The sequence below is a fragment of the Cucumis melo genome, chromosome 5 (genome assembly GCF_025177605.1).
Source record: "Cucumis melo cultivar AY chromosome 5, USDA_Cmelo_AY_1.0, whole genome shotgun sequence".
NCBI lineage: Eukaryota > Viridiplantae > Streptophyta > Magnoliopsida > Cucurbitales > Cucurbitaceae > Cucumis > Cucumis melo.
Window position 1 is genome coordinate 18,909,126 of NC_066861.1, and position 17,951 is coordinate 18,927,076.

Below are 17,951 nucleotides of genomic sequence, written 5' to 3' on the forward strand. Positions count from 1 at the left end.
TAAAAGTGTTATTTTGCATATGTCACACCCCTCTTAGGCCACTTAGTCTCGACCCGAGAGACGGCATAAAACTTTTCTTTTAGATAAAGAAAATTCAAGTGTAGCCCATCTCTTGTTTACAAACTTTTAGAAAATAAGGTATTTACGAAAGTTTTAACAAAATCTAGAATTCTAATACAATCAATTTCTTTCACCTACAACACTATTACTTAAACATAACAACTTTACAAAATTCTTCTAACAGACGGGTCGACATGACAACGATAAGCTCAGTTCAAGGAAACATGATCCTTACATGAAAAGTGAGAAGAACACTTGAAAGAATGAGCTAAAAATGCACAGTGAGTGATGTTTTAAAAACATATTTTCCAAATAGTCATGCTTCAATGTTTAGCTTTTAAACGTAGATATCATCATAAAACATGTCATAGAAAAGCTTTTAGAAACTCTTCATAACGTCCTCAATCATTCATAAATATATTTTAAGTTATTACACACCAATTTTCTACTATACATTCATAATACAATTGCACAATTGCACAACTCCAAATTAATTTCCAACATAACCAAATTTTCAACATCGTATATCTAAAATTAATAGCATCATACCATATAATCCAAACACAAGTAGAATATTTATATCATGCAATTATGCAGTTTTTAAAATTGGTGATATATTGCAGAAGTTGTTCAAGTTGGTTTATAGTTGTATACATGTGATTTGTATATTTTGTTGTTTGCATATGTGTATAAAGTGCAAGTTAGGTATCTAAGTTACTTCCCAATCAGATACAAGTTAAAAGCTTATTTGTAATTGATTACAGGTTGCATATATGATAGAGTTGTAATACCCATATTTAAAAAAAATGGTACCATTGTTGGGTGGAAATGTCAACAAAAGTGTTTAATTTATATACAAAAAGCGCCGATAACAAAAAAGAAAAAAGTTGACGGGCAAAAAACGTCAATGAATCTTGATGTTCTTAAAAAATAGTTGATGAACAAAAAACGTCTATATTACCTTAAGTTGACATTCAAAATGCATCAAGAAATGGTTTGTCATGTGGTTTTTTCCACATAATTGACGATAAAAAAAAAATGTGAGTCCCATGTTTGAAATAGAAGGATCAAACTAAAAACAAGAGATTTTGAGGAAAGGATTTTTTAAGAAGGCGTTTTGAGGAGTCATTTGCATTGAAGCAAGGCAATGCGAGGAAGGAATCTATTGACAAGATATAGTAGGCATTTTGAAGGTCAAACTTGAGATGAAATTAGGCCTTGAAAAGTAAAGAAAATTCTGAAAAATCTACTAATTGAACTTAATTAATGGGTCACGTGTAAGAACTTAAGCTAAAAATGGATAAGAGAAACGTTAAGCTTACATGTGTAGTATTTTAAGTAGGAACTGGTGAGTTCATAATAACTTAAGGTTGACTAATCCAAATTAGAATTAGTATAAATAGGAGAAGAGGTTAGTGGAAAAGGAGGTTATGCTGAGTCCTATTGGAGGATTTTTGGGGGACTAGGCGTTCTGAAGAAGAGAAATTAGTTTATGAGTGGTTTTTCCAAAGTGTTAATATTTTAAATTTTTCTTCTAAATTCCTTGTTCATTTGCAATGTTGTTTATATGTTAATGTTAGTAAAAGGAACGATTTCGAAAGAAAGTTTGTGTTATGATTTAAGTTTTATGTTTGATGATTGTATGATGTGTTTCGAATAAACCATTAGTCTTATTCCTATTAATGTGTTAATTATTATGTACACATAAGGAGTAAGGTAAACATGTAAAAAAAGATTGCATGGTAGTGTGAAGCTTGCCAATACGTAAAAGGAGCGTATTGAGCTTAGCGGCCTGGACAATAGAAAATGAACCAGAAAATCCTTCAAATGATGCTTTTGATGAAAAGAACATTACAGTAGTCTATAAGTGAAAATGGTTCATGTTCTCGAAAGAAAAGAATATGAAAGACTAATTTGTGATTTATGTTTATGAAATGAGGCGATGAAAGTCATGTTTATGAAAATGATTTCATATATTGTATGCCTAAAAAGGTTTTCAAAAACTTACTCACTAAGCTTTGACGTGTTTTAAGTTTTCCCTTCCCCAGGTTACCATGCGTTGAGGCCAAGTTTGGTCGAGTAAGGCGAGCTACATGCATTGAAGCTGGAGAAGGCATTTAAAGCTTATGTTGTAATTCCTATATTTAAGGAAGCATGTAAAGTGTATCGTAGAACACATATTGTTAAGTAAATAAAAGAGATTGGTTGTTAATTTCCACCGTGTTATGTAAATTCTTATCACTTATTGTCTAAGCATCAAGTTGTAAGTTAATTGTGTTGGAACTAGGCAATTAAGCTTAAGTTCAAGAAGTTGACAGGAGTGTTTTGGCGTTTCATCTTGAGGCGTCAGGGTAGCTCAAATCGCATCGCGTGCCGCATAGCAAGGTCTAGATCGCATGTGGGACGTGGCATGACAAAAACACATCGAAATCAACTAACTTTTATGTTCAACACGAATAAGGAAAGAAAGTTTCTTGATGGATTTTTTCATATACTTGATGAGCAAAAAATGTCAATGAGATTTCCTTGGTCGACTAAAAACACCAAGAAAGAGTTTTTTGTGACATATTTTGGCCATCAAGAAAATCGGTTTTCTTGATGAACATGCTTTCTTAATGTCTGCCTACTTAATGTTTTTTTTGCCATCAACTTAGGTTAAAACTGGCATTGCACGATAGAAAATAATTGATAAAAAAATACAGAAGAAATATTATTTTCAGATTTTTATCTACTAATATGTGAAAGAAGAAAATAAATCTTCATAACAGCAAAATTTTTATAAAATAACAACTCATTTTAATAATATATAACTGGTTAAAAGTTTAAGAATTAAAATTCCACAAATTTCCAAGTTTAGGGATACAATGTTAATAGCCCGATGAGCTTGTGTGCACTAACGTTTTAAATCCATTTGATATACGTGGTTGACCAAAAATGGTACTTAAGATCCTATTACAAGAAAAAAAGAGGTTTCTGCCCCAACTAAAAGAGGGAATTCCCTATCTGGTCCGGTGCCAAGGAGAGGTTAATAGAAACACACAAACATTATAACCAAGATTAAAATAGTTTACTTCATAATCTAGTATTTCAACATGCCCTCCAAATATCGTACACCATTTATAAAATCCATAGATATATTTAGTATACCAGACATTACCACATGCAAATCAAATACAAATGTTTGAAGGGATATCGAAGATGTTTAAACACAGAAAGAGGGGAAAACTTCTACAATGTCTAGTTTGAATCCTCCTTTTGTCAATAGTTTTGGGGTTTGGTCAATTTGAATTTTGAACCCTTCTTAACACATTCTTAGTTGTTTAATAGAGGTTTTAGTCATTTCAATGGAAGGTTTGAGACCTCATGCTTGAAGTGAGAGAGTGGCTGAGACTTCGAGGGTGGAAGTTGGTTCAAAAACTTACTTTATTATGTAGAGATCTACTAGAAGTCAACTAATATTTAGAAGATAATTCATTAGTATAAACAAAGTGAGTATAGTATTTTCATAATTCATAAGCTTTAAAATTAGGTTACAAATGACAACAGAATTATCCTTAAGATTGTTGAGTTTGAAAATTCAACCAAGTCAAACACACACAAAAGTCATAGTACTTGCATTATTTGCTATCAAAAGAAAATTAATAATGATGTTAAGTCCATGACAGAAAACAATATATCAAACGTTGAATGAAAAAAGAGTATGTATTAGATATTGATCAGCTCTCAACCAAAACTTCATCATTTCAAATAGCTCTGGATATAAACAAATTACAAAAGTGCTTAAAATGAAATGATGGATTGGAAAATAAACATCCTTGGTCAAGGGATCAAGGAAAATAATGATTATTAACTTGAGAGATGACGGAGAGAAGTCTTTCTTTCAAGTGAAGGGGAAAAAAGGAAACTTTTAAAATGAATATTCATAAATAAGAAAAGAATCCCCAGCTCTTACACAAAAAAAGAAAAAAAAAAGATATAAAAGGTAGAGACTGACCCGCCCTTTCACTCAAAATAAAGAGTCATACAAATGAAAGCATCAGAGAACCACCCAAGACAATCAAGGGAAGAGTTTTTTTTTTTCCTTTTTTTTTTCCCTATTTTGAGAAACAGAATAAAATTACAAGCAAAAAGAAGGGGCTTAGATGATATCTATCTATATAAATAGGCTTAGATTGAAGGGGCAAAAAAGGAAGGCAGTGTTCTAAACTTAATAAATGGCCTTGCATTATTGACCTGTGCCAAGCAGACAGCACTTACAGAATGTCGTATCAGTACAATCTACAGGATGTTCCCATGCGATAGACGCAATTGGTCAAAGCAGCGATCAGAGACCTGCAATTCGTGTTTGAGAAGAGCAACAACATTAGAGAAGACATTCCATAAGTAAAAGCTGCAAAGGCCCCTCCCCTCTAACATGGTTGTTTGTAGCGGTCTGCAGTCTCATTCATAAGAACTGATCCATCGGTATATTTCTTCAACTGGTGGCCAATTTAAAAACGAAAATTTTCAAGCCAAGCCGCTTATACATCTGCTCCCTGAAAAAGAGAGCCAAACGGAAACTCTACATTTTGAACCTTTCAATGGGGAATAATGTCTAATTACGTAAATGCTGGAATATCAGCTTGTTTTAAGCACAAAAGAATACTAAGAGCAATGGCTTTTCTGACAGAATGACAGTAATTATTGTGATTATTTTGAACTGAATTTCAACTATTGGTTTCATGGCAGTAATTATTGTCCTGAAAAACTATTGGCTTACCCAATTCACTCAGAATGGAGCTTCAAGAGACTCATCCCAAACCTCTGCACTTCCATTGGAGGCATCTTCAACATCTTCTTCCATAGAAAGCCGAATATATTCTCTATGTGCAAAACGATCCCACTCTGTCAAAGTAGGATTCTCACGTTCCTGCATGCCACAAGGTCAAAACTGTCACCTGCCATGTTATCATAGCTGATCCTAGTGCAATGGCTACGTAAAATAGACATTCATCTACCTGGCGGATAAGGAATGGATCACGCGTTTCAAAGGCCATAAACTTGTTCAGATTAAAAAGAATATTAAAAACACTTCCAGAAAGCTTGCAGCTTTTTAGATCTCGCAGAGTGATATAAGTCTCATTCTGCAAGCAAGAAGAAACAATGTGTAAAGCGCAATAGTATCCTTTTATTAATTTATAAAATTTTTGGAGTTCTCAAAGATGATAATACCAATAGGATATCTTTTCATGATATTCTTCAAAAACATTGGACACACATCCTAACACAGGAGAACAAAACTAATAAAGGAGTAGAAGCTGAACCTCTGGTCCAATCATATCAATTATCTGGCACAAAATATCCTCAAAAAGCACAGGTTCTTGAGCCATGCATTCCATACGATGTAACTGCTCCTCATAAAAGAATTGCAATTCATTCCGTGTTAAAATACCATTACCATCCAAATCTATGCACTTGAACCTAGAAAAAACAAGGCATCATCACAATAGGTATGTCACAAACAGGCTCAAGAAATCCAAAGCAACTAAAAATATGATGTCTTATCAGCTGTTATTCAATAAAAGGACGTGTATGCGTACAAAACCATGTCCTCTCTCTCTCTCTCTCTCTCTCATACATTGGACCAGAGCCAAAAGATTATCCATTGAAAAAATGAAATTTTACAAAGTTACAGTAACTTCCTCAAGTATTATAAACAACCTAAACAAGAGCCAAAAAATTATATACACACAAAAACGCTTTGACCAAAACGTAGATGAAAATTTATAAAAATGCATTCAATAGTTGAGTAGCACTTCCTTTAGAGACAAACTATAATTTCAGAACTGTAATGAATGAACAAATCAAATAGCGTTAGTTTGTAACTTTCTTTCATCTTTACAATAATAAATGCACTGTTGGACCTGTACTTTAAAAAATGTCCAGAGAAAGGAGAAACCAACGAGCAAATCTTAAAAAAGGACTATCCAATAAGCTGAATACAAAAAATAAAGGAAAAATCCCTCGGACAAAGGTAAAAAGGAAGCCATTAATCAAGTTTGCACACATTTCATCAAATTTATTGGCTATAATGCCTGAAAACTGAAGGAAGAAGCATCTTTGATTCAACTTCATCAAAGCCAAAGTGTGGTTTATAAAGAACTTTATCAAATCCTTCTTTTGGGTCACTTTGAAAAAACTAAATCAGAGAACTTTTCAAAGCAAGGAGAGGCCATTTTAATACCCTATGAATAGTATGACCAACTTAATTATATCTTAAAGTCAACTGTTGCCTCTTTTTCAAATCTTATACTTTTGTATATCTTGTTACCAATCAGAGAAATCTTTTGTAACTACTTCAGTTAAGGATTTGGATTTCATTCTCCTCTTTTGTAATTTCAAGATTAATCAAATTGTTTCTTATCCAAAATAATAATAATGCCTGAAGACTTGAGCCATCTTACAAACAATTAATATGACCTGGTAAAAGTATTAGAAAAAACCAATATTCACTTAAAATTTAGAGATAATGAGAACGGACATACCAATACTCAAGGCTAGGCTCTGATGATTTATCTTCCTCGGACAATATAAAATAAACAAAATCTTCATATCCCATCCTACCTTCAACCTTACTGGTAAACTTTCTTGGAACCTACGAGCACAAGGAACCATCTATAGAAGTTAATACACTAGTACTCACTTCATAAATAAAACAGCGACTGAATAAAGGAATGAAGTCTTACAGATTCTAAGAAAGTTTCATTTAGAACTGAAACCTGTTATCTAGTTAAATGAATCATTTCTAAAAGCGCAATATCACAAACCTGAGAGAATATTCTATCGACAATCCGGTAGGTAAGTGCATGATTTCCATATTTGATAAGGTTCTCCTTATCAATCAAGAAATCATGATCCATGTCCAGCTCCCAAAATTTGCAATATATTACATAAAAATGCTCGTAAGAAAAGTACCTACAATTAACAATTACTGCATGTTAAACAACAATCAAGAGAAGACCTGGGTAAGCATATGCATCAACATAACATGAAAATTGAAAATGGAAGTTATAAATGTCCTCTCTTCTTTTTTTCTTCTTGGGCCATCTCTATCTTTCACATTTTCAATAGTCCGCATCTAGAGAGAAGAGAAAGAGAGATTCATATAGGTGGGATGCATTTTAGTGCTTCGATTCAACAAAATCTGGCACTAAATAGAGATACAGTTATCGAATTGCAACTTATTTAGACACAACCATCAAATTCTTACAATCTCTTCTATCAGGGAGACTAGCATTACCAAAACCCTTGCCTATCTTTTTGAAGAAACAAACGTATTAACTCAAAGTTACAAGAAAGGTATATTGTAAATCCATCCAACCAAAAACTTGAGAAAATTCATGAAACCCTTCAATGGACTCAAATAAAACAAAAAAGAACCTGAAACAATAGTAAAATCATGAGGAAGATAAAATAGAAGAAAGAATGAGAATAAATATGAAAGGGGAGATAGAAAACGATGGTGTAGAGCAAAGGAGTTATATATTGCAACATACGCCCATTTCTTTCGTTTTATCACAACACAAGAAAAAAAATCTTCATCCATAAACCTACCTCAAAACTTTGTTGATATCCTCTTCTTCATCAGCATGTTGCATTGCATCAATCAGATTTCCACGTTTGAGCTCCCTAAGTGAAAGCTGACCATTTCCCGCTCTATTTATATAGTAATATATCCTATATATTACTGTTTCAGCTGGTTCACAAAATAAAAGTTCATTAGAAAAGTGAAAAGAAAAGGTATAAAGAGTCGTAGTCTGGTTGCATTATAACAGTGAATTTAAAAAGAATCTGGAATCAAGCAGGTTTACGATGATGTATCATAGCAAGAAGCCTTGAGTTGAGGGAACCCAGTATCAAGCCCCTGCCTAAAACATAAATTGTATACAACAGCAGGCATCTGGCATGGACTGCAAGGTCAATTCCAACGCACACCAGTGCCTAACCAACAATGCTACTGTCAACTTAACTGATGCAAACGAAAGAAAAATCAACAATATGTACAACTGGATGAACTGCACAGCATGACAACAGCAAACCAGTGCCATATCCTTTTTAGGTAAGAAACAATATGTATATGTATTATGCACAAAGAGGTCCAAACAGGACAGCCTAAAGGCTAGGGGGAAGACAAGACAAAAAGCCCAGAACTCCCTCAGAAAACAAGACAACAAAGCTTTAACAGAGCTTTCCAGTTCAATTGGATCATCATCATGAATAAGCAGAAGTTACAAAAGAAATTCCTATTTTTTTGTCTATCACCAGCAGGCTGTGAACCGAGTGTTACAAAAAAATGAGTCAAAAGAAGACGACTTATACTCGAAAATGCCAATTTCTTTAAGGCACAAGTTCCAAATAAGCTCTTTAACTGCAATAGCCCATAAGACCTTCCTTCTATCTCCAAGTAACCACCCCCCAAAGACTTCAAGCAGCCAATAATCAACTCTACTTGGTAAGGAAAAAGAAGAGTTGAATTCCTTAAACAACCAATGCCAAGCCAAAGTGAGAGAAGGAGAATGAATAAACGATCAAGCAATTATTCAGCCAAGTAGCCCAAAGAACAAACCAAATCTTTTAACCCAATTAAGAAGATGAATGCACCTATGTCCTTCAACTTCACCCTTGCCCCAAAAGAAGTACTGCATCAACTTTCCATCATTTTTATTTTATCAAAGCCATGAGAGCTTTCAATGGGGAGGAAAACCAACTGAGCCAAAGTGGAGAAGTGATGACACACCTCGTCCTCCATCTCTTGGTCATTTGTTAACAACCCTTTGTCTACTTCTCAATTGCACTAATGAAATTATTTCTTCTACCACCAATAGAACAAAACCACAAATATACTTTTTAACATTTTGGCTGAGCAACATTCCAATCTGTTAAAGGCTGAGGAAGATATACCGATAAGGGACTCCCCAACGGCTTAAATGCATCCATGAGTTCAATACTTCAAATTTAAATCCAAAAGCTACACCGGCCCACCATATCACACAGTAAAGTTAGGCATATTATGCTTCTCTGCCGACATATCTCAATTTTCTCATGAAAAGAACCAGATGTCTTCCATTTGCCAAAACCACCAAGAATTTTCCCACCTTCCATCTTTAGCAAGCCTTTATCATCCATAAACAGATTTTAATAACAAAAGAAGCTTCAAAGTGATGTTTGATTACCATCCAATCATCATGACCTAACAGCCTCGAGGTTACCATAATTGAACTCCAATCTACTTCCACCATTCCCTTTTCTATTCTTACCCAAAAAAGAAAGAGGTAACTCGTAACTATTAGGATAAGACCTTATTTAGGCTAGAGAACACCCTATTTCCTTTACCAAAATCCACTCATCTTAAGAAGATTAACCAATTGATGATTTGAAAGCATAGCAAGATCCTCAAATTGCTTAATAAAATCTCTAAGCAAATCACAACAAGTGAGACATCCTTTTTACTAACATCAGCACCAGCAAGAATTGACAAAATTTTTCTACCTCCGGAAGATAGCTATACAACACAGTTCAATAACCAACCATCTTCAGACCAGTATTTTGAAACCTTGAAGTTCCAGTCTATCTCTATCTGGCTGAAAAAGGAGGGAAACAGTACAATGCAACAAATCTACCAAGGCCTTTCCAAACCAAAGGACAGGGGATAACAAAACGGGAGTACCAACTCATGACCAAATCCTCAATATAAAAATACTCCGACTCCAGAGGATCAGATAAACAGATATGAATCCTATCTTAGAAAGCTTGAATTGATGAGGAAAACTAGGAAGGATACATGGGCATAGAAAAAAAAATCCACCATATAAGCTAGAAACAAGCCACCAACTCAGCATTGGAATCAACTTAGTGATGGACAGATTTTTTGCTTGTAAAATGAAAAATTACCAAGATAACATAAAGCTTCCATTAGTATAATATAGCTACCTAAACATTAAAACTTTGAACTACATTAAGAACTTAAAACCCATTCTATAGGACACAATAACGATCATAAAGTACTCACTAGGCTTTCTACCTTGGTATACAAGAAATAAAGAGATCATGGCATTGAAGTCTACAGAATAAGATGATTTAGGCTTCTATAAAAAAAGAATAAGATGGTTAAGGAAATGTGGGTTTCAGGATTTTTTTGTAAAGAAAACAAGTATTTATACTTCACATAAATATCACGATGAAAGAGATTTGGTAGTTTAAAAATTAATGAAACGAGTCAACTAAACTAACCAGAGATGAACATAAGTATAAGGGAAAAGAAAGTACAAAGCAAACCAGAAATATCATCCATTTAAAGCTGAACAATTCAGCCAAAAAAGCACCAACCATATCTTTCCTGAAATTCTGGAGTGCTCTGCAGGAATTCTAACCCTGGGTGTGTTGCTAAAAGTTCTCGAAGCACAGGTTTGAAATCATCCTGTAATCAAATCAAAATATTCACCTTTACCGAGAAGATTAAATGTATAACACATTTATGCTTACTTCAGAATGATATCAATATCATTTTAACCATTCAATGGATATGATCTTTGGATACAATAATATAGGTAAGAAGTAACATGGTTTTTGGATGAAAACAACAACTTTTATTGAGAAAGAATGAAAGAATACAAGGACATACAAGAAAACCAACCCATAAGACCACCCTATTGAAGAAAGGGGAACCAACTAAGTAAAATGTTCCCTATAGAATAGTTACAAAAGTTCTTTGAAACCGAAGCCCAAAGAGACGTGAAATCTAACCAAAGACCAAATCTCACTATCCCTCCTCTCTCTACCCCTAAACACCCTAGCATTCCTCTCGCCCCAAATATCCCAAATAACCGCACACACCCCAGCACGCCATGAAAAGCCTCCCTTATCACTGAAGGGGGGGTGGAGAAGGAACTGATAGAACATGTTGTTTATGCCTATACCAACACTAAAAAAACAACTTTCTGCCATAGAATCAATAATCAAACAAAATTAATGCTACAAATGAATAATCAGGACTCGGGGGATAAGAGAAGAAAGTAAATGATTAAGAACAGAAAGAAACCTGAGTCAGATACTTGAGATCCGGCTGCTTTAAAATCCTAAAAATTTGGGTGGGTAAATCCAGTGTCAACATGTTTCCATTGATCCAGTACTCGACAAAAGCATCCCTGCAACATAGTTACGATGATGATATTTTCTGCGTTTCGAATAAATGATGGTGATGATAAAAATTTCTTTACAAGAATATGACAAATGCTTCAAGTAGAAGAAAATCTAGCAAAGAGAAACCAAAAAAGTTCTCTTTTCAATAATTAATAGCTAATGTCTGTCCATGAGTGTCTCAACTAACCTCACAAGACAACCATTAGACCTATAAAAATCCCATTCATCGTGACAATTTGAATGTGCCATAAAACTACAGAATGTTCCACTATAATATTGTATTTAACCCACCAACCACGCTGATGCAAACTAAATCAACCAAAGAATGCAAGCAGGATAGTGCATCAGTAGCTTCATTTTCCAGTCTTAGCTTGTCAATGACCTCAAAGTCATTCCAAACCAATATAGCTATTCATGCGTGACACACCCGGTCCTGCCCATGTCCAAAAGGAGTTTTGAGGTTCTTTTGATTTATCCTGACAATGAATCTCTTCAGTATGTAAATATGGGGGCCATTTCTGGATTTCCTTTTTTTTTTTGTTTTTTGAAATGAAAGCAACAACTTCAATCGAGAAAAAATAAAAGAAAACATGCCCACAAAAACATCCCAAAAAGGTTTGTAGATATCAAAACATTGGAAAGAAACAGTGCTGCATGCATCCTCTCCCAGCTGAAGGCTTTTGTGTAAAACACAGGACGAATATGATTTGCATCTCTTTATGCTATAACCCAATGCCCCTGCTTGTTGGTTAAATCTCTTCAAAGCGTTTGGCTAGAGCTACTGCTGTCTAAAGGATATTAATGTTGCAGCTTTTCAACTTATTTATGGAACACCTTATTGTTGTCAAGCTGGAGCAATTTGGTTGAAGCTATACTTCCAGTTTTTTTGAAGATAATGGTTTGAGAGAAATCTAAAAACTTTCAAAGTGACTAATTCTGGTTTGATAGGTTCTAGGACAATGTTTCACTCAAAGGTAAGCTCACCTTCTTAACCAATTCTAAAGAGATGAGAATGTGCACTATGCCACAATCAATTAGTACAACCACAGGTTAACACACCAGTTTCTCTCACACTTTTCCAGGTCTTAGGCACATCCAATCCAACCACACCAACCGACTCAATAATAACTCTCCACCATCCACTTCTTCGTCACTGTCATTCATCTCTGGTGTTACCTCTTCCATTCATTGCATAGCCATTCCATCTATCTCCAACTTCTCATCAAAATCTTGAACCACCATGGCTAGCAATCCTTTCTTGTTGAAGCCATGGCCAAATTTGAAATGTCTGTCCCTTCCCAAGCTTTTTATAGGTTAAAGTGAGTTGTAACAATTTAGTCCCCGTACTTACAATCTTGTAACAACCAAGTCCTTTTTCAAATTTGTAACAATTTAATCCCCACCATAAAAAAAATTAATCAAAATTAAATGTTGATTATTTAGTATTTAACGATTTAAGCTTTGTAGTTTATTAACATATTGGGTCCATAATTAGTTTATTGATTTACCTATATAAGAAATTTCTATAAATTTTAGGGCAAGTATCAATTCATACTTCTACACTTTGGAGTTTGCATCAGCTAAAACACTAAACTAATAGTTGTATCAATTAGAACCCAAAACTTTAACCTTATTTGGATTTTCCAACTTAACCCTTATGATTTGAGTCAATTAATATCCAAAATTTTCATAAGCCAATCAATTAGACCTTTCATTACAATTACCTCCAAATCAAATTAGATCAAAGGATGCTAATCTTAGGGGTGTTTGGGGCACAAAATCGGTTATTATTATCAATGATTATTATAATCTGTGGGCTACAATACTGAGTGTTTAAGGAATGACTATTTCAGTATGGCTATAACAATCTGTGTTTAGGGTGCACTGTTTTAGCCTAGGTACAAAATAGTAAACACTATAACAAAGAGAAAAAAATGCAATAGGAAATACCAAATGATATAGCAAAGATGGTTCAAAATAGTAATAATTAGTCAATTACATTTTATAATAGCTGGAAACACCAACTACTATAATTGGAACCTCAAACATGAAGTGAGCTATAATAGTCCACTCCACCAGCTTCAAATTGGTGGCCAAAACACCCCCTTTAGGTGTTATGAAAGGAAGCAATTGAAACGCAAACTTACTAGAGGATTTTTTGTATAAGGGGAAAACCACTTGATAAAAGTGCAACTTGCTTAACACAAGAAAAAGCTCAAGACAAATGGTTCTAAAATTTTGTTTTAACTACCCGGGTGTTAACATTACCTAAACAACAAAAAAATGACTCAGTTTCGGAACATAAAATGCTTCTATCTTAGCACACAAAATATAGTAATAATAATATAATTCCCTTCACGTAACTAACACTCCAGTCTGATTCTGCAGCTCAAATGTTGTTGGGGTACATTAATACTCTGATCTTGTCACCCATGGACTTTGTTGGGAACCAAACCCCTCCAAAGACCAACAAATGTTGTCAAGAGTGTTCCCTAGCTGCACCAAATTAAGCTTGTCAACCAGCACAACCTAACTTTCATTTGACCTCCTCTTTACAAACTAAGGCCTCCCTTAGAACTCAAAGATCCAGATGTACAACCTATAGAACAGATCCTGTTCAAGTAAGGTCGTCAAACTAAGGCATCCCTCCTTTAACTCTGGAGCTCACTCCCTCGCCCAATTGGAGGATCTTGCTTTAATATGACATTAACCAAGTCAAGTGATAGCAATGGCCCAGGTCGTCAAACTAAGGCATCCCTCCTTTAACTCTGGAGCTCACTCCCTTGCCCAATTGGAGGATCTGCTTTAGTATGACATTAACCAAGTCAAGTGATAGCAATGGCCCATAGCTAAGGAGGGCTTGGAGTTCATGGAGGAGTTCAACATCTGAGGCCACGCCTTTTCCTTCAATATTGTAAGTAATGTCATATTCTTGTCCTAGATTCTTCATGTTGTTTCCATTTGCGACATCTTAACATACCGCATAGTTCAACCATGGCCTCCACATTCTTTTTTGGATAAGAAACATTTTTATTAATCTGTGAAAAACATTCTAGCCTCCGGTAGTAATTAAAAGCATTCCAGCACTACCATACCGAAAGTCTCTTACTTCCAATCCGAGAAGTGAAGTAAGTCAAGGTGGTAAACGAAATCAGGGGAATGGTTTCTGGTAAACACAATTTCCAAATATTCTTCAAAAGATCTACACTCTTTGCCACTCTATAACCTAAAACTAGACATTTTTCTTTCCTTTCTTCTCAATGACATTTAGTCATAAGAAAAATCCAGATTTTAGGGGAGTTTGTCTTAAATTTCTTGTTCTTATGGGCAAGATTGAGTTATGTGTTTTGGTTCCTCTTCTATACTTCAAGCATTAGTCTTATTTCATTACATAAATGAAAATCTTGTTTCCGTTTTAAAAAAAGTGTCTACTGACCGTGCTAATTGAGAAATTAACCACATCGTAAAATTAGCATTAACAATATCCCCCAATTCAACTCCACCGTTAAGTACAAACCAAGTATTAGGACTTCAAAGGACTTGAAGGAACAAAACTCAAAATAATATCTAGTCTCCCTACAACTTTTTTTAATACATATAATATATAGAATCAACAACTTTAGGAAAAAAATAATAATAAAAAATGCATACAAAAAACCAAGCCCACAAAAGCAACCCCCCTAAAACAAATGTTATTATTTTGGGAACATCCAAGGACGAGAACTCCCTACATTGATCACATCAAAGAACAATAAATAAGAAGGCAAGTTGAAGATCTAAATTCTATACTTAAACCCCCAGAGTTGAAAAAGACATTAGGATTTCATTTAAGGAAGGTCTACAAAAAACAAAACTAGAAAATATGTAATTTCAACTATTACAATTTTCTGAAGGCTGAATATATTTGTAACTTTGTAATCATTCACTCTTCCTCACGAAGCTATTGCCTATTAGCAACAACAACAGTGTTAGCAGTAAAGTCGAGCATATTAGCAACATTTTATGGAATATTTCATAGGGGAGAAAATACAGAGAAACAGAGAGCGACAACAGCTAAGCTAGACACAGCGTTCTTCAGCAACTAGAGAAACCTACCTTGACACAATGCCAGTGCTATTAACATCTATCTTTCTGAAAAGAGAAGTGGAAAAGAATGATGGCAGCTTGCATACTTCTTTTGTAATTGCCCTAAATTCTGGCATAACAAAAGGAGAGTTAATGTCCATTGGAGAAATGAGACATGAGTTTCTGAGATATCTCACCATGGATCTGTAATCCATCCACGTGTCCATAAAAACCCTGATTGATCCTGAATAAGCACTGCTCTTTTATGTCAATTGGTGCTGGACGTCCATTTTGGAAGTAAAACTGCAATATTTAAAGCTGACCAATTAGAACTGTCATCATAATCCCAGGAAACCAAATTCAACTGATAATGGTAAAGGTAAATAGATAAAAGACGGATAACAATGCATATCAAATTGAAGCATAGCTCTAAAATTATTAACAAAAGATAATCAAGTAAACTCAGCACCTAACCTGCGGAATTGGTTCTTTAATTGGCTCACTAATCACTTTCAGTGGGGAACTCAAATTAGAAGGGCCAACCCTCTGTCTCATTACCCGAGGGGAACCAGATGAACTTCTGGGTGATAGAGGAGGAGCACTCCCAGCAGGAAATATAGAAGGCAGTGAATTGCTAGCTGAAGCATGAGGACTAGAAGAATTTCCAGGCACATTCAAGGGTACACCAGCCTTTGCATCGTTAAGCAGTGACGTCACCTGCAAAGATACAATAGATAAATAACGAATTCAATTACATTCCATACACGCACAAACCACAGATGAAGCAATGCCAACTAAAATCAAGGACACAAAAATAGAATAAGAAAAAAAAGAAAAGAGTGAAACGCAACTCTCAATTCCCAAAACTGGCATTCAGACACTCAGCAAGATACGATCTTTTCAGCACACACGACATGTTCTTGAGTGTCAATGACTAAGACGGCTCAAATTCACAAGTTTTAAATAAAAAAGCAAGATTTTCATCCAAATATTAAAAATCCATGATTTAACAATTTCCCCAATTCAACAAGCTTTGTAATCCAAGGAAATCAAGGTTAGAACAGAAAGGGTACCAAGCGATTAGTGCCAGGAAGCGAAAGCCACTGCTCAAACAGCTTCTCAACAAAATCAGGATTGGATTTAATCGACAAAGGAGAGACCTCGGCCAGCTGCAACAATTCAGCGTCCAAGGACGCCACATCGCAAGAGATTTCCATATTCATCGAAACCAGAGCGTGAGTCTCGCATGAACCAGTACCGATATCAACCAACACCCCACCAATCAGTTAACCCTAGATGCCAATTCCAACCCTCGAAAGACAATAAATCTCAAAGCATCCTGAAGAAGAACAAATCAAGATTACAAAAAAGAATGCAACCCAGAAATTTGTTGATCAGATTCAGAGCTACAAAGAAGAGAAGAAAGTCCCAGATCTTGGGGAAGTGAAAGAGGGTATGGTGGGTGTGGCAACGAGATTGAAATGGGTGATTGGGGGCCGGGAAAAGGAGGGAAAGCGAGAGAAAACTGTTTGAGTGAGATCGATTGCGATTTCAGGGAGAGGGGAAAATTGAAAGAGAATTTTCCCAAGAAAATGAAAAAATGGAAAAGAAAGAAAAAGAGAAAGAGAAAGAGAAAGAAAGCAGTAGCAATCCGATGGAGTATTTTCTTCTAAGAAATGGAAAGAAAATGGCGAAAGGAAATAGGAAGCGCGGTTTCCTATGGTTTTTAAGGCGTCTAAAATACGGTATACGAAATCACGTGTGCATATCACGTGGTAATTACTTTTTACTTTTACCTTTATTCATACTAAACTCTAAAAACAACCACAATTATGGTATTTTTGTTGTATGTGTTTACCTTAGACTGTCTTATAGTTTGTGTTTGACTTCATATCATTATACTCTGGTTTATAATTTCATGTGTTGGTAGTTCAAATTATTCCATTATAACTGGGGGTTCTTACAAATTTAGCAAAATTAGTTTGATAAATTAGGTCCATAGCATATTACTTTTAAATTTACAAAAATGGCAAAATTCAAGTCCAATCCACATTTGAAAAATGAAAAATTACAAATCTATCTACTAGAATTATCAACATTTTCACGCATCACTTGATGTGTTGTTGATACACTTGATGTATTGTTGATATACTTGTTATACTTTGTTGATATACTTGATACATATCATTGGTTTGATAGACTTGATATGTTGTTGATACATTCGTTAAACTTTGAAAATACACTTAATCAATTAAGGACATTTGATGCACTAAGCATGATACATTACATTATTGATACACTTGATTATGTTTAATATACTTAATAAGTTTAATACACTACTGATAAACATTTTATACTTTCACCAATACACTCGACAAATTTAATACACTTGATGCAATTCATATGTTTGATACCTTTGATGTACTATTGGTATATTTTCTATATCTACTGATACGTTCGATTGATTAAAATACACTTGATACACTTGAGATTATGATGATACCCTTAATATACTTCACTAGTACATTTTGATACATATTATGTTTGCTACGCTAAGTTACATCATTCATATACTTAATAATACTACATTGAATTGCATAAAATTTGAAAAAAAAATGGAAATCACGTACTAAGTATATCAACCAACT

At 34.6% G+C, this 17,951-nt stretch overlaps 1 protein-coding gene across 2 annotated transcripts; it reads right to left on the reverse strand.

Annotated features, from left to right (window-relative positions):
* Positions 1-3,945: 3,945 nt before the first annotated feature.
* LOC103485877 (serine/threonine protein phosphatase 2A regulatory subunit B''beta-like) lies at positions 3,946-17,000 on the reverse strand. 2 transcript variants are annotated; one of them, XM_051085431.1, is made up of 13 exons: positions 16,377-17,000; positions 15,778-16,020; positions 15,501-15,606; positions 15,334-15,433; positions 11,138-11,243; positions 10,426-10,516; positions 7,654-7,795; positions 6,867-7,014; positions 6,585-6,694; positions 5,364-5,520; positions 5,058-5,183; positions 4,820-4,969; positions 3,946-4,392 (listed from the first exon to the last, which is right to left on the reverse strand). In XM_051085431.1, the coding sequence occupies exons 1-12, from the start codon at positions 16,524-16,526 to the stop codon at positions 4,829-4,831; spliced, it is 1,620 nt and encodes a 539-aa protein (XP_050941388.1). In that variant the 5' UTR covers positions 16,527-17,000; the 3' UTR covers positions 3,946-4,392; positions 4,820-4,828. The 2 variants fall into 2 exon arrangements, with proteins under 2 accessions (XP_050941388.1, XP_008441828.1); XM_008443606.3 differs by having other exon boundaries at positions 3,946-4,595.
* Between the last annotated feature and the right edge of the window lie 951 nt (positions 17,001-17,951).

Coding starts and splice junctions, on each gene's coding strand:
- LOC103485877 (XM_051085431.1), bottom strand. CDS start 16,526: ATGAATATGGAAATCTCTTGCGATGTGGCGTCCTTGGACGCTGAATTG. Junction 7,015..7,653: donor GATATCAACAAAGTTTTGAG/GTAGGTTTATGG, acceptor TGTTAATTGTAG/GTACTTTTCTTACGAGCATT. Junction 4,970..5,057: donor ATCCATTCCTTATCCGCCAG/GTAGATGAATGT, acceptor TGTGGCATGCAG/GAACGTGAGAATCCTACTTT.